The 15224-nt window shown below is 45.4% G+C and overlaps 8 protein-coding genes across 8 annotated transcripts; 5 read left to right on the plus strand and 3 right to left on the minus strand.

The window, feature by feature from the left end:
* Nucleotides 1–91: 91 nt before the first annotated feature.
* TERG_06049 (uncharacterized protein) lies at nucleotides 92–893 on the minus strand (the record flags this gene model as incomplete). The annotated part of the gene is made up of 2 exons (XM_047748542.1): nucleotides 92–122; nucleotides 199–893. The coding sequence occupies 2 exons, from the start codon at nucleotides 891–893 to the stop codon at nucleotides 92–94; spliced, it is 726 nt and encodes a 241-aa protein (XP_047604526.1).
* A 798-nt stretch (nucleotides 894–1691) lies between these two features.
* TERG_06050 (uncharacterized protein) lies at nucleotides 1692–4313 on the plus strand (the record flags this gene model as incomplete). The annotated part of the gene is made up of 3 exons (XM_047748543.1): nucleotides 1692–1965; nucleotides 2034–2566; nucleotides 2619–4313. The coding sequence occupies 3 exons, from the start codon at nucleotides 1692–1694 to the stop codon at nucleotides 3633–3635; spliced, it is 1824 nt and encodes a 607-aa protein (XP_047604527.1). The 3' UTR covers nucleotides 3636–4313.
* On the minus strand, nucleotides 4154–5939 carry TERG_06051 (uncharacterized protein; the record flags this gene model as incomplete). The annotated part of the gene is made up of 2 exons (XM_003233007.2): nucleotides 4990–5939; nucleotides 4154–4901 (listed from the first exon to the last, which is right to left on the minus strand). Exons 1-2 carry the CDS (start codon nucleotides 5397–5399, stop codon nucleotides 4154–4156), a joined length of 1158 nt encoding a protein of 385 aa, XP_003233055.2. The 5' UTR covers nucleotides 5400–5939.
* Nucleotides 5940–5961: 22 nt separating this feature from the next.
* On the plus strand, nucleotides 5962–6820 carry TERG_06052 (uncharacterized protein; the record flags this gene model as incomplete). The annotated part of the gene is made up of 2 exons (XM_003233008.1): nucleotides 5962–6559; nucleotides 6624–6820. The coding sequence occupies 2 exons, from the start codon at nucleotides 5962–5964 to the stop codon at nucleotides 6818–6820; spliced, it is 795 nt and encodes a 264-aa protein (XP_003233056.1).
* A 1375-nt stretch (nucleotides 6821–8195) lies between these two features.
* TERG_06053 (uncharacterized protein) lies at nucleotides 8196–9401 on the plus strand (the record flags this gene model as incomplete). The annotated part of the gene is made up of 1 exon (XM_003233009.2): nucleotides 8196–9401. One exon carries the CDS (start codon nucleotides 8196–8198, stop codon nucleotides 9399–9401), a length of 1206 nt encoding a protein of 401 aa, XP_003233057.2.
* Nucleotides 9402–10177: 776 nt separating this feature from the next.
* On the minus strand, nucleotides 10178–10573 carry TERG_06054 (uncharacterized protein; the record flags this gene model as incomplete). The annotated part of the gene is made up of 1 exon (XM_003233010.1): nucleotides 10178–10573. One exon carries the CDS (start codon nucleotides 10571–10573, stop codon nucleotides 10178–10180), a length of 396 nt encoding a protein of 131 aa, XP_003233058.1.
* Nucleotides 10574–12361: 1788 nt separating this feature from the next.
* TERG_06055 (uncharacterized protein) lies at nucleotides 12362–13552 on the plus strand (the record flags this gene model as incomplete). The annotated part of the gene is made up of 4 exons (XM_003233011.2): nucleotides 12362–12538; nucleotides 12594–12829; nucleotides 12888–13234; nucleotides 13308–13552. The coding sequence occupies exons 1-4, from the start codon at nucleotides 12437–12439 to the stop codon at nucleotides 13550–13552; spliced, it is 930 nt and encodes a 309-aa protein (XP_003233059.1). The 5' UTR covers nucleotides 12362–12436.
* A 374-nt stretch (nucleotides 13553–13926) lies between these two features.
* TERG_06056 (uncharacterized protein) lies at nucleotides 13927–14632 on the plus strand (the record flags this gene model as incomplete). The annotated part of the gene is made up of 4 exons (XM_003233012.2): nucleotides 13927–14083; nucleotides 14165–14178; nucleotides 14249–14422; nucleotides 14486–14632. The coding sequence occupies 4 exons, from the start codon at nucleotides 13927–13929 to the stop codon at nucleotides 14630–14632; spliced, it is 492 nt and encodes a 163-aa protein (XP_003233060.2).
* Nucleotides 14633–15224: the final 592 nt, after the last annotated feature.

Here is a 15224-nt window from a genome sequence, read left to right on the forward strand (position 1 = left end):
TCTCGCAGCATCTCGAGTCCTGCTAGGGTCGACGCATCGTTCAGTCGGCCTCCCATCGTCCACAAATCCTCCATTGCTTCCAACGTAACGTTCAGTTCCAATATATAGATCTTGACACGGGACTTGCTAGGATCAATTAGGTCGCAAGAAAGCAACCGGGGAGATGCGGTGCTGTTAGGGCCCTTGGAATCAACATACTCCTCAAGAGCGCGTAGAGGAGCTTCCAGGGATGGGTTCTGTCTGCACAGACGATAAACAGAGTCAAACATTAAGGTCTTGATCGATTTTCCAGTGGCAAGAGCCTTGAGAGCAGGGTAGATGTATGTCTTCAACACAAAGTTTCCCCCTTTCAGGTCAAGGGCCAGCTTGTTCTGGGTTCGGATCTGGCCTCCAACAAGGTTGTTTTCCAAAAGATAAGCTGAGTCCTGGTCATCGACTGTGAGATCCTGCTTCAGATGCTTGAAAAATTCAAGATCAATACCCTTCTGCAGTGGCATCAACCGGTCGAGGGCATCCCATATGGAATGAGTGTTAAAAGGATCCTTAACTGTGCCAGTCGCTGAGTTGATTGGTTCGTAGGTATATCGTACCAGTGACTGTGAGCAGTTTAAGCTCAGCTCGAACGGGGTTCCATATCGAGTTAGAATGCTCAGCCATCGGTTGTTTATCCGTGTTGGGTAGACTCCTAGGAATGGGATGACGTGGTTGAGGAAAATACCCAAAATTTTGTACTGAGAGTGAAGGTCATATCCGGCAACCCTGAGCATCTCAGCAAACATTGGTGCCGTGCTATGCCACCATAGCTTCTGTTCATGGTTGGGGAAATCGATAAAGTCGGATATCGTCTTGTAGACGATCGAGCCGGAGCAGTTAGGGATTTCGATAGAGCCCATTGCGATTGTGTTGAACTAGACTTGGGACGTCTCAACAGTGAAAATGATGCTGAAGATGAGTGTCTACTGGAGAGACCTGGTCACTCTGAGATAATTATAGCCTGGGACAGGACCACAATCGATAGTTGGGTGCAAAATTTAGACCAACTTCTGCATAGAACTTCATCCTTAGAACTCTGAAGATCACCCAACCACAGGGCTGGCAAGAGTTGTATGGTTCAAGTTAGTGCATCTTACGCATTACTTACAAACCTTCGAGCAGGCCTGATACCAAAAGAAATGTTCCGGTATGCCCTTCGTCTTTTCAAATTTCATCGCCATATTATCAATAACCATAGGGCGTATTAGAGGTGGGATGCATACATATTTCTCATGCAACACGCTCTCACTCTCATCCCTGTCTGGACTTTATTTACTTTTTTTCCCTTCTTTCCTCTGTTTTAGCTTCGGGCCGCTTGTGTCTTTCATCCTAGTGGTACACGAAACCTCTCAGAAAGATTTTGAGGCCGATAAGGAGCTCTAGATCGACCGAAGCAATGCATGCATGCTTTCTCCCAATATTTGGATGCTGCAGTCCGGCCAATTCATTACCAGGCGGAGTAACTTAAAAATGGATCATTGACTTGTAAGCCCAATGTGTTATCTTGTATGACCACTAATTATGGTATTTAGAGGAGCGACGTGACAATCCTAAAGGAAGAATTCCGCTTTGCTCATCCAAGGATCTCTCCGCTTGTTTATTTAACATCTGTGCCACAATTTGGATTACCATTTTTAAGCACTGTCTAAACTTGCATGATGCAATTTCTACTCTGGTCAACTGGGTTGGTCGCTCTTCTGAGCTGGCTAATTTACACGCAGGAGACGCAGCCGGCTTCTTGTCGGTGCCGGCCATGGGAATCGTGCTGGCCGTCCGAGGAACTCTGGAACTCATTCAACACTTCAGTTGACGGGAAGCTTCAGCGTTTGAGACCAGCGGCGCATGTTTGCTATGGGCCAAGTTTCAACAAGAGCGCCTGCGATAACATCCTACTATTATCAAGGGATAGCGGTTGGAGGGCTTCCAATCCAGGTACGTGGAGCTCCGGCTATTCGACAGCACCTTTTACTGTTTTCGACTAATATTAATGATGCTCACAGGTTTGCTGCAGGATTGGGTGTGGGAGGCTGGTGAAACAGCCAACGAGAGCTGCCCAGTGGGGTCGTTGCGGACGGCCTCTGCTGTAAATTCTTGTCACCAAGGCCGCATCCCTCATTTTACGGTTGGAGTGGAGTCCACCAAGCAGGTCCAAGAGGCAGTTCGGTTTGCAAGGAGGTACAACCTTCGCCTTGTCATTCGTAATACTGGACATGATCTAGCGGGGAGATCAAGTGCCCCGGACTCCTTTCAAATTCATACTCATCGCTTACAGGAGATTCAATTCCATGTCGATATGCGACTTGATGGGTCAAATACATCCCTTGGACCAGCAGTGACTGTTGGTGCAGGCGTAATGATGGGGAATTTATACGCTCAAGCTGCTCGTCATGGTTACATGGTGCTTGGCGGTGACTGCCCGACAGTCGGGGTAGTTGGAGGTTTCCTCCAGGGAGGTGGGATTTCTGACTTTCTCAGTCTAAACCAAGGTTTTGGTGTTGACAACGTGCTCGAGTATGAGGTTGTTACAGCAGATGTAAGTGCCTGAATTATTCTTACTGCCCATCCCAGCTAATCTTTCATTTTAGGGAGAGCTTGTAGTTGCTAATGCACTCCAAAACCAAGACCTTTTTTGGGCTCTCCGTGGCGGTGGAGGCGGGACATTTGGTGTTGTCACTCGAGCCACCATGCGTGTCTTTCCGGATGTTCCCGTTGTGATATCTGAGATCCTTCTTGAAGCTCCCCAAGCCATCTCGTCATCATGGACCCAGGGACTGTCAATAGTCCTTACTGCTTTACAGTCGCTTAACCGCGATAATGTCGGTGGGCAACTAGTTATTGCAGTCCTGCCCAAGCTTGCAGTTCAAGCAAGCATCAAGTTTTTTTTTCTTGACGCAACTGAGACGGCCAGCATCGATCGTCACATGAAATCATTCCTCACCAAACTCAGCCGCGCCAACGTCAAATACACATATTCATCCAAGAGCTTACCGCACTTCAGTTCCAATTACAGACAGGTCCCAGATATTCACTCTGACAACGATTATGGCGTCCTTGGATCTACTGTCGCGATTTCCCAACAACTTTTCGACTCCCTCCAAGGGCCGGAGAAAGTTGCAAATGCCCTTGCAAACCTCCCCGTGTCTGCTGGTGACCTTATCTTTACCAGTAATCTCGGTGGCCGTGTTATTCGTAATGGAGAACGGGCAGAAACGTCTATGCACCCTGCTTGGCGGTCGGCGTCGCAACTCCTTAATTACGTACACACAGTCGAACCGTCAATTGAAGGCAGGGCAAGAGCTCGCGAGAGATTAACCAACACCCAAATGCCTATGTTATACGCGCTCGATCCTAATTTTAAGCTGTCGTACCGCAACGTCGGAGATCCTAATGAAAAGGACTTCCAACAAATCTATTGGGGACCGAATTATGGGCGTCTATCTGACATCAAGAAGAAATGGGATTCTGATGATCTTTTTTTCAGCAAGCTTGGTGTTGGTAGCGAGAGATGGGACTCTGAAGGTATGTGTCGGAAGAGTCGGAATGCACTGCACCAGAAAGTGACGAGGATTATTTCTTTTACTACTTCTATTTGGAGCAGATAACGCTCTGGAGGTAACTCGCCGTTAGAACAGCTTTGTTTACTCCATGCATGAGCTATTGTCCAATGACTAAACCTTATTTTAAAGTAACTTTGGTTGCCTGAATGATATGCCGAGTATCTCCCTGGGCTGTTTCACTTCATCCAGTTTTGCAGAATGCTAGACGCTTCTCTTAAGCTCGAGAGTAAAGACGTTTGTGGATGTTTCGTCACAGTGCGTAAATACAGTATCCTTCAGCTGGCCATGACGCCTAATGTGCCTTTTCCCCTTCTCTAGCCGAACCCATGTTTGAAATCTGACTGAAGGCTTGTACTATTTACCATTTTTTGGGGTAGCAAAGTTACTGAACAAGTTATAATAGGCTCGCATTTAAAGTTAAATTTTAGGTTTCGGGATGGTGCTTAAAACAAACAAACTTTTGTGACACAAAAAATACAAGGTTAGTAAACTAACTGCTCAATAACTAACTAGTTAACTATCTCCAGACCCACAAATAAACCAAAAATTGGAGTTGGTCCTTGTTAGTTTGGACAACATTTCAACTGGTAGAATGCCACATCACAGCCTTCCTTCGACCACGACTTCACATCGCGTAACCCAGCAGTCTCAAAGAGCTCCTTCCGTTCCTCAGAGTCGAATTTGTAACTGCATCCAAAGCGAACCTTCTCGTGTTTGCCTACCACAATTTTGTCCAGAGGCCGCCCGAGCTTGATGTCTTTTGATCGAGGGACCAATGATGCTTCATGTCTTCCAAGAACGTAATTCCACTCACTGAGGAAATACCAATCCTCAGGATCGAAGACGTTTTCCCCAACATTCTGGTGGAAGAGAGTGTTGCCATACTTGAGTGACTCCAATGCGAACGGAACGACACCCTCTGCTGTGTAGGCCCGGATAACTTTGGTAGGGACCTTGCAGCTATCTAGTGTGAGTAGAATGGAGCTCTGTGAAGGAGACCCGACAAGAGCGTGAGAGGCAATATTATGCAAAAATTTTGCGGCGTTTGGGCGGGAAAAATTTCCGATTGTTAATCCAAACAGCAAAAGGCAGTGTGGTTGGTCCCGGATAACAGGGGTTTCTTTTAGCCACTGGAGGCCATCATCAAATGTGCCATGAAGGGCAGAGAACTGTACATGAACAAATTGATCGGTCGGTATGGTTTGTAAGGTCGAGGTGAGCTCTGAAAAGCTCAAATCCAGCGCATAGTAGGTGACTTTCTTCCGAGCAGCTTCCAGGGCCTCCAGAAGGTGTATGACTTTGTCCAGGCTCCTGTAATTACCCCATGATTTAGTTGGCAACACTGAAATCTGGGGGGGGGGGGGGGGGGGGGGGGGGGGGGCAAAATATAGAATCTTACGCGCTTCCGAGGTCAACAACAACACTCCCATCTGCAATCGATGCCGCCATATCTGTGGCCTTGTCTTTTAAAATTTGGATTTCTTCATGTCTGGGATAAAAATCAGACGCATGGGAATGGCGATTCCAATGTTGTATTCCTTCGGTGCTATAGAAAAGAAGTGCCGGAAGGGTCTTTGGGCTAGATAACAGTCCTGCCTCAACTTGTTTTGGGATAGACTCTTCAAATTTGCTTCGACGGATGTCGAGGATCTGAGGGGGATTAATGCTTCCCATGATGGATTCTGTTCTCTCTCTCTCCGTTCTTCTGTCTTTGGTCAGGTACAGTGAAGTGGGAGTTTCTTGACTATCTTTGTTCTGCTGTATTGTGCCTTTTTCTAGATTTAAATACGGATAAACAGCCAACTTCATCCACTCCGTTTTAGTCTTAACTCCACAACCTTATTACATGTGTCATCCAGGGATATTCACTCAAATTTGGTTCGGATACAATATCCACCCTAGCGCATAATATCTCTTATCACATTTCATTTTCTTACACATATATACAGGTATGAAATGCTTTGATCTTATAATTCAAACAACGTTGTACCATGTATGTAAGCTTGTATGTTTGAAAAGAGGGAAGATTATTAGATCTTGATTTATCAGCTTATCAGCTTCATGTAAGCGGAAATAATATCCAATACGGAAGACATTGGTAACATCAAAAGCCAAACTAAGAAAAGTTTGCATCATATATTAGAAACAGCAGTGGGTATAAATACGGGTGCGAGTGAAGAACTATACTCAATTCTTGCCTGTATTCAATTCTATCAAACTACTATGATTCACTGCTAGCTGCGGATTGTACTTTACTGTGGGAATTGCGAAGCATTTTAGAGAGCTCCGGGAAAGAAAATCAACTCTGCCTGTGATATACTTTCAACGCACCGATTGAATTTACTTCAAGCCCCCTTTACCACGCAAAATTATGGCATCTGTCACCTCAAAAATCTTTGCTATTACGGGCGGCGCATCCGGAATTGGGGCAGCAACATGCCGTCTACTTGCGAAGCGAGGAGCAGCTGCTCTCTGTGTTGGGGACCTCTCTAGTGAAAACATGAAACAACTGGAGAAAGATATTAAAGACATCAACCCAGACACAAAGGTCCACTGCACAGTCCTAGATGTATCGTCCCCATCAAATGTTGATGAATGGATAAGAGACATTATTACCACGTTTGGAGACCTTCATGGAGCAGCCAACATTGCAGGGATTGCTCAAGGTGCCGGTTTGCGGCAGGCTCCTACCATCCTGGAAGAGGACGATCAGCAATGGAAGAAGGTATTTCAGGTAAACCTGGACGGTGTACTTTATTCCACCCGAGCACAAGTCCGGGCTATGAAGGAATCTTCATCGGCGAACCCTGGTGACCGAAGCATTGTCAATGTGGCCAGTATAGCATCGATGTCTCACATGCCGGATGTCTTTGCCTACGGCACTTCGAAAGCAGGGTGCGCCTATTTCACTACCTGTGTTTCACAGGACGTGATGCCATTTGGAATACGAGCTAATACCGTTTCCCCTGGTGAGTCTTGAACTAATACTCCTTGTTCTCGGGTGTTTTTCTAACATCATGGGAATTCTTGAAGGAATCACTAGGACACCGATGCTACCAAGATTTGTACCGAATGCGAAAACTCAAGAGGAGGTTGAAGAGACCTACAAGAAAGAGGGCTTCTCCGTTATTGAAGCCGATGATGTTGCCCGGACTATCGTGTGGCTGCTGAGTGAAGACTCCTGCCCCGTCTTTGGAGCGAATATCAATGTTGGCGCCTGTATGCCCTGATTGGTGATTGGGTTAACAAGTTAAGTAGTTAGTTAGCTAGCTAGTTAGTTGAATTAGCAACACAAATGGACCCATGAAACTCGAATGTTGAATCATCGTAGAGATAACGACATGATTTACATTGCCATCGTGTTACGAAAGCCATTTTTGGTGCAGGTTAGGATACACAGAAAAGAAAACTTCCGGAGTATTTGTTACGTGGTTACGGAGAAGCTCGTTAGCTGTTAACGCTCGAGAGTCCACCTTAGCTCAGACAATTCCCCAGCTCGTATTCATTAACTACAAAGAGGTCATGATGCTTAAGTTTATACTTTACAATAGTTAGTTGATACCGACCGAACGCTGGAGTACCAAAGTTTCGTACCTTGCAATGCGGTGCGATTACTAGGCTGGTCAATTCTGAAATTCGGTGACATACCCCACATAGTCACAGATGCATAAGAGTACCCAAAAATAAGGACTTTGACCTCGTCCTATTTCGAAAAATCAGTAATGAAAACCAACCACACTGGGAAAAAGGAATCCTTGCCAGCAAAAGTTAACTTGCATATCAGGCTGAAACCTGCACGGAGTTCAGTGCCAGAGATTGGCCGTGCAGTACAACAGCTTCTGCAGTCTATTCTCAAATATGATTTTGGATTTCAAGTGGGCCTTTGTTGTGTGATTTTGACACTGATGCTTGCATGAACAATTATTCGGAGGTTGTACAACATGATACACCGGTTGGCACGATGGCCTTGGTGGGATATTTTGATTACCACATGGCCCTTTGGACTCGTTACATTCTACAAGGCTCATTTTTGAGCCATCAAGATACTCAAAGTATCTCAGCTCGAGTAGCCAAACAGGGACAATGTGATAATAAGCAAAGCATGTTTCTTGGAAACTGCTGGCCCTGTCCATTTATTCTTATTTACCAAGTACAAGGTCTCGCCTGATGATAAGAATTGCTCTTCAGTCCCTCAAAATCACTGTCTCTGACTCTACGCATCCCTGAGCCGCCCTTTTTCTTCACACTCCAAACCATTTACGATATATCGTCGCATTTAGTTACCTACCATGGCTCCAAACGCAGCGGACAAATGCCCCGTCATGAACACCACTGGGGAAAAGTGCCCTGTCATGAATCCTAATGGATTATCATCTTCAACCCAAAGCCGTGGCCCTAGAGATATTTACACACTTGAGGCCTTGTCCCACTTTAACCGTGAGAAAATCCCGGAAAGAGCAGTCCATGCCAAAGGAACTGGAGCATACGGAGAGTTTGAGGTAAAGACGCTATTCTTGCATTTGTTTTCGAGAATTTTCACTAACACAATATTTTGTCGTACCTTGTCAGGTGACTGCTGATATATCTGACATTTGCAACATCGACATGCTACTTGGAGTGGGCAAAAAAACCCAATGTGTCACTCGATTTTCAACAACTGGTCTTGAGCGTGGCTCTTCTGACGGAGTCAGAGATTTGAAGGGCATGGCTGTGAAGTTCTTCACAGAACAAGGAGATTGGGACTGGGTTTCACTCAACTTCCCATTTTTCTTCATTCGTGACCCTGCCAAGTTTCCCGATATGATTCATTCACAGCGTCGGGACCCGCAAACAAATCTTCTAAATCCCAACATGACCTGGGATTTCGTAACCAAGAACCCTGAGGCTTTGCACATGACGCTTCTGCAGCACAGCGATTTTGGAACCATGTTTACCTGGCGAACACTGAGTAGTTATGTTGGGCATGCCTTTAAATGGGTAATGCCCGACGGATCATTCAAATACGTTCACTTCTTTCTAGCATCTGACCGTGGCCCTAACTTCACCGACGGATCTACTGCCAAGATTGATCCCAACGACCCAGACTTTGCCACCAAGGACCTTTTCGAAGCTATAGAGCGGGGTGACTATCCCTCCTGGACTGCCAACGTACAGGTTGTCGATCCGAAGGATGCGCCTAAACTAGGTTTTAACATTCTCGACATCACAAAGCACTGGAATCTTGGAACATACCCCAAAGGTCTAGATACCATTCCGTCTCGCCCATTCGGAAAACTCACACTGAATCGCAACGTGAAAGATTACTTCTCAGAAGTTGAAAAACTCGCCTTCTCGCCATCTAACCTCGTCCCAGGTGTAGAGCCATCAGAGGATCCTATTCTTCAAGCGCGTATGTTTGCCTATCCTGACGCTCAACGGTACCGCTTGGGAATTGATCATCTGAAAGCTCCTCTTCGTCGCAAGGAGACTGCTTGCCAACAAGATCTTGGCCCTGAGTTCGAAAAGTGGCTTTCCCAAGTTACCTCAGAGGCATGGTCACACCCATATGAAGATGATTACAAGTTTGCCAGGGAATACTATGAGGTGCTACCTGAGTTCCGTAGCCAAGAATTCCAGGACAGGATGGTTGAAAATCTGTGCAGGTCAATTGCTCCGGGGCCAGAGGAATTGAGAAAGAGGGTTTTTGACACCTTTGAACTTGTTTCATCGGAGCTTGCACGTCGTCTCCGTGAGGGAGTAGAGGCCATTGTCGCGGAAAAAGCGCGGCCTGACTCGCCTTCAAGGGCCCAGCCTGGACAGTTGAGGTTGTAGGAAGCCGGACGCTGGAATCAGTTCGCGATGGTACCTACGATGTTGTTAGTATATAATGGGGCTTCTCTACAGGATAATTTAACATGCTTTAATCTAACTAAATGATTTCCCCTCGTTGTTATTTTTGTTGACTGAATATTCCACCTTTTTGAGTAGTGCCATTATAAAATAAAGATTCCTGTGCCGATGATCAAACAGAAAGGTGTAGCTCTCAAATTTGTGCGATTTTCATCCCAACCGTAAATGCGGTCATTTGTAAGTTCATGTGGCGGTAATAATTTACATACATCTTGTTGGCCTTGTTCTACTTACTGCTGTTATGGCTTCACATAAATGCGTAATTTATGAGATTAAGCTTTCATGTACCAAATAAAGTTACGTAGTTCGGCCCGCAAATTAAGTGGGTCCTTTCATGTCTTGGCAGTTCATTTCTACAGATCGACGGGAATATACTACTCCATACTGGTAAACTCTGGAAGCTGGCCAGCTTTTTACAGCTCACCAGAAGCCCTGATCTTCCCGCCATATTCATTTTCGCTGCTGCATTGCTACCATATCATGACGTAAACGTGAGCTAGTGGCTTGTGATAAGTGCTTCGGGCGGCCAGTAATGAATTGGAAGTGCTACAAAAATCAAAAGGGCGCCTCACAAGTTACATTGCCAGAAGACCGAGCGCACCCACTCCCTAATAAATTATCACAAAAACTTTCTGGTGCCAGGAACGGCGTATTCCAACCACCATTGCTATAGACCTTGGGTCAGCAATATGGTTGTCTCATTGCTCATAAATGTGGAACAATTTTGCAACCGTCTTCCACTCGCCATCCACCTTTACCATGGCTAAATGATCTCGAAATCCTCCGTTTTCCAGCTCTGAGTCGACTTCCACAATCGCCGTAGACGGGGTGATTGCAATAATATCCATGTGGTAAATCAACTCTGGTGTACATCCTCGTTCCACGATCATATCAAAGAGTTGTTGAATAGGAACAGTCTTCAAGTCCTTGTCAAGCCAGCCATACATTCCAGCATTTGGGTGAAATCCCTTGCGACTGTGGTCAACGTTGCCGGTTTTCAGTCCATCCACGTAGTACTGAGCGGCTTTTATAACGGCTTCCTTCTCTTTGGTTGAGATGGGCTTGGTGTTTTTCGAAGCTGCGGGATTCTCCATGGTGGATAAATGACCGTGTTATTGACTATATCAACGTCAGATTTCTTTTTCGTCAAAGAGACGCTGAGAATATACATACCAAATAGTATTTGGGTTGCAAGAAATGGGTTTGAAGTGTAGGGGAATTCTGTTGTGGAGTAAGCTGTCAGCAAACAATATCTAGAGAGGAGCCTCTCTTATATAATTTATGAATTCCAAGGGTAACCCTCTAGCATGGGGAAACTAATCAACATCATATTCCCGCTTGTGTATAATCCACCATCTCCCATATGTCCTCATGCATGAAACATTCTGACTATCAAATGATAGCCTATCGGCTACAGCTCTACTTTTACAGGTCATACCTCTTATCTGCATGATAACTTTCTTTTGACTAGATATCTTCTCAATGCAGTCAAGTCGCAAATATGATATCTCCTCCACGGGGATCTACTGCCAATTAAATTGCTAGAAACCACCTCCTCTTTGCTGCTCAAAACTTCGGTGGCTACAAAATTTCGACTTACGTCGCAATGCAGTGTACTCCGTAGTTAGCTGCACCATACACGGAGTTAGAGTCCCAACCTCCGTACGAAGTACCTTCCTGGAAAGTAAACTCAGTCCTGAACGAGTGAACGTTAGAGTTCGTGGCCTTTAACGAGAGTTGGTATGACAGTATGATTAGTTCTAGGTTCTCCCGTAGTTTCTTGAATGAGCTGGCTGGGAGTCAAAAAACTAGTATCATTACGGATTTAGCAGGCTTTTTGCTTTACCCAAATATTGGATATGCCAAGCGGAGAAATCTTTCCCATTTATCATAATTGTGGGAGGATTCGTTGGACCATGACTCAATACTCCATTTACATAGATACATTCCATAAAATAGACAACTGCAAGGCATGATACCTCCACTAGCACTCACCAGATGAAATTCTTTCCAGCCGTAGGTAGTTTCAGGCTTAAAAGTACCAAGTGAAGGGCTTCGGTTCAATATGCACCAGAGTGTCGTATTATAACTATGCATGGCTGTATCAGATATATGAAGATGGGAGAAATTATTATCATTACATAAAGCAGCAGTTTAACCGGTTGCTCTAGGATTTTCTGTTGACTTCTCGCTTTTTATTCATCAATCACTTTAGTTAACAATTTAACTAGTGAGCTAAATTCTGGAGAGAGAGCGTGCAGTAGAGAGTAAGACCGAATATTCAGCACTAAGGATCTAATTTTGAGTTGCCGATAATTATTGAACCTTGAGTCTACCAGCGTCAATTTCTCAAATATGAGAAAAGACGCCCTTCCTTGGTGCAATTCCTCTTAAATTAAAAGAAAGATGGAAACAAAAAAATGGAAAAAAGAAAAAAAAAAGAAAAATGAAAGAGTGGAGGAGAAGGGCGTCATTATGTTGCCAACCGCGCAAGGTGGGATGGAACCGACAGGCTGACCAACAATTCCAACGCTGGAGGGGCCAGCTTTGGTTGTACTATTAGTTCCTCCACTTTACACATGAGATAGAAAGAAGCGGATAAAATAAGTGGGCGATAACAGGGAAAACGCTTTATTGTGGCTGTATGTATGCCATTCGATGCAGTTCGGTTTGCAACCGTACAGGTCACTTTAAATGGGCTATTAATATTAATTACATCATTGGAATTATACGAAATAACCGTTCGTACCGCACCAGAAAAGCGCTTCCAACCGCAGGGATAACGATCTTCTCCCCCTCCTCCTTTCTTTGTTCTTCGTAGGAAGATAAATACAATATCATAGCCCAGAATTCTGAATGTTCCCTATCCATCCTCTGAGCCATTTGGCATTGTTCCTCCCTCGAACTTTCAACATTTTTCCTTGTCGCAATTCAAATACTTCCAGTCATACCGCAAAATGACTATTGCCATCGCGGGCATGGGCCCTGTCGGAGAGACAATCGTGGATACACTTTTGGAAATTCCCGAATATCAAAAACAGATCGTCATCCTCACACGCGTATGAAAACCCCCCTACTATCTTCACGGTGAATAACCCAACTAAAGCTCAACAGAAGAAGGAGGCTCGTGACTCTCTCAGCCGAGTTGAACAGGTTGAGGTAGATTACAACGATGTCTCGTCTCTTGCCGCCTCCCTCGAGAAACATAATATAGATACAGTAATCTGCACCATTGGTATGATCTCTCCCGAGGCAGGCCAGTCTCAAGTGAACCTCATCCAGGCTGCGGAGAAGTCTTCTGTAACCAAAAGATTTATTCCTAGTGAATATTCATTCGTTCAATCAGAAGAGTAACACCGCCCCCAACCCCGCAGATTGCAAGAAGACCTACTGATAGCCCGAGAACAGGATCCTTCATATCACTCCCGGAGTGAACCTGTACATTGCTGCAAACAATGCACTCAAGGAGACCAAATTGAAGTATACTCGAATCTTTCCCGGTTACTTCATGGACTACTGGGGTATGCCGAATGTCCGCACTCGTTTGAAGCCACTCGCTTATGCGGTTGATATCCCCAACCGCCGAGCTATAATCCCAGGTGATGGTAATAATATCATTACCTTCACCTATTCATACGACATGGCCAAGTTCATTGCAAAGTTACTTGGCACGGAGGAATGGCCGGAGTTTGCGTATATGGGAGGAGATGATCTTACTTTCAATGAGTTGGTAAAGATGGGGGAGGAAATTAGCGGTATGGTTCTGACAGGCGACATTATGTTTATATTCACGAATGAACTAACATTTTTCTTTTTGGGCTTACACAGGAACCAAGTTTGAAGTTTCTTATGACCCTCTGGAGAAGGTAAAAAACAACGAGTCCACCCCTCTGCCTCAGTCGGACAAGGTGGTATACCCCCCAGAAATCGTCAGCTGGGTTGTTTCCTATATGAGTCAGGTTGCCATTATAGACGGGTTCAAGCTGCCGAAGGATAAGCGCATCAACAACATGTTCCCTGATGTTAAGCCGGTCAACATGCGGGAGTTCCTGACAAACGCCTGGAAAGCTTGATCACTCTGTCAACGAATGCGTTGATTGAGGTATTGGTTTTTAGGAAAATTGTACTATTTCCTTAAATTAAATGTAGATACCAAGCCTCTTATGTAACTAGCGCCATGAGGAGATAGATCAAAAATTCCGGCTGACGGGAAATCGTAACTGCCTATACTTAGCGTCCTTGTTGTTGTTGCTTGTCGTTGATTTCGAACGGTTGGCGTCGAGATAAACTTAAAGAGCAAGTTTGCCGGCTTAGTCATTCGGGTAAGCCGCAAAAGACCGCGGGGAACTTTCTTACCGATCCAATAATCATTAGGTATGATCGAACCAACAACAACCAGTGACTCCCGGCTTGCCGTATAAATACGCCATCTACGAGACACCTCCCGATGCTGGCTCGCCGACTGGTTCCCTCCTGTGCTCAACTTCGCCCGCTTCGACTCTCGCATCTAGCCGCAACCTCACCTTGCTACACGCGCACATTTACTAGAACTGCGATCACGTCTCTCCCCATGGAGCCTGTTTTTACCAAGGACGCCTGTCCCCGTAAGTCGAGTCTCACCCCTCCATTGCCCGCCGGCTATTTCAGTCAAGCAACGAAGCAGTAGACTAATTGACGTTCTCTAGCTGCTGGCCCATACGTACGTTTCCTGCATTGCTCAGCGTGGAGATTATCACTTGGAAGCAAGAACTCATCTAAACAATCCATAGAGCCAAGCCATCAAGGCTGGCGGGCAGGTTTTCGTCTCCGGCCAAATTCCCGCCGACAACACTGGCAAGCTCCTCGAGGGAAGCATTGCTGAGAAGACTGACCTCTGCTGCCGCAACATCTGTGCTGTACTGACTGCTGCTGGCTCCTCTATTGATAAAGTCGTCAAGGTCAACGTATGCTCTTCTTGCCGTTGCGGGGCCAATTGAACTCCAATTCTAACTTATAATATAACCTAGGTCTTCCTCGTTGATATGGCCGACTTTGCAGAGATGAACGGAGTGTTTGAAAAGTATTTCTCCCACAAGCCTGCTCGCAGCTGTGTTGCCGTGCATCAGCTTCCCAAGGGTGTTCCAGTCGAGCTTGAGTGTATTGCTCTCCAGTAGAGAACAAAATATCATCCAGGTGTACATTTAACCGAAAAAGAAAAACATCAAATATATAGCTGAATGATGAAGAGTATAATGGCATACACAAATATGTATATATGGGACATCATGAATTATAGGGTGATATAAATCCTCTATAGGACTAATTGATACCATTATGTGCCAGGACAAATAATAACGAAAAATTGGCATACCGTCTCCATTATCCCAGCGCATCACATTCATGCAACCATCCTACGCCCGAACGAGCTGCGATATTAATTCCGGCGCCAAAAGAAGACGTATTAAAAAGAGAGACAGAGGGAGGGGAAAACATTATTCGTAGCACTTCAATATCGTGGCAAAGTTCCTGACATGCGACCTCCAGTGCCGGCCATCAGACTCTGCTTAACAATCAGATCTGCAGCAGCCGCCGTTGCCAGCCGCTCCTTCTGCCTGCTTCGATCTCGAAGATAGCCAGCAGCTTCCACTCGCATTCTGAGAATCCTTAATATCATATCATCATTAGGCTCGGCCTGGGCCTCGCGCCGCTTCTCCTCTTTCGCTTTCTTCATTGTTCCCAGATTGCGAGATAGAAAGATGCTCTTCC

Source organism: Trichophyton rubrum (assembly GCF_000151425.1).
Source record: "Trichophyton rubrum CBS 118892 genomic scaffold supercont2.7, whole genome shotgun sequence".
In the NCBI taxonomy this organism is placed as follows: domain Eukaryota; kingdom Fungi; phylum Ascomycota; class Eurotiomycetes; order Onygenales; family Arthrodermataceae; genus Trichophyton; species Trichophyton rubrum.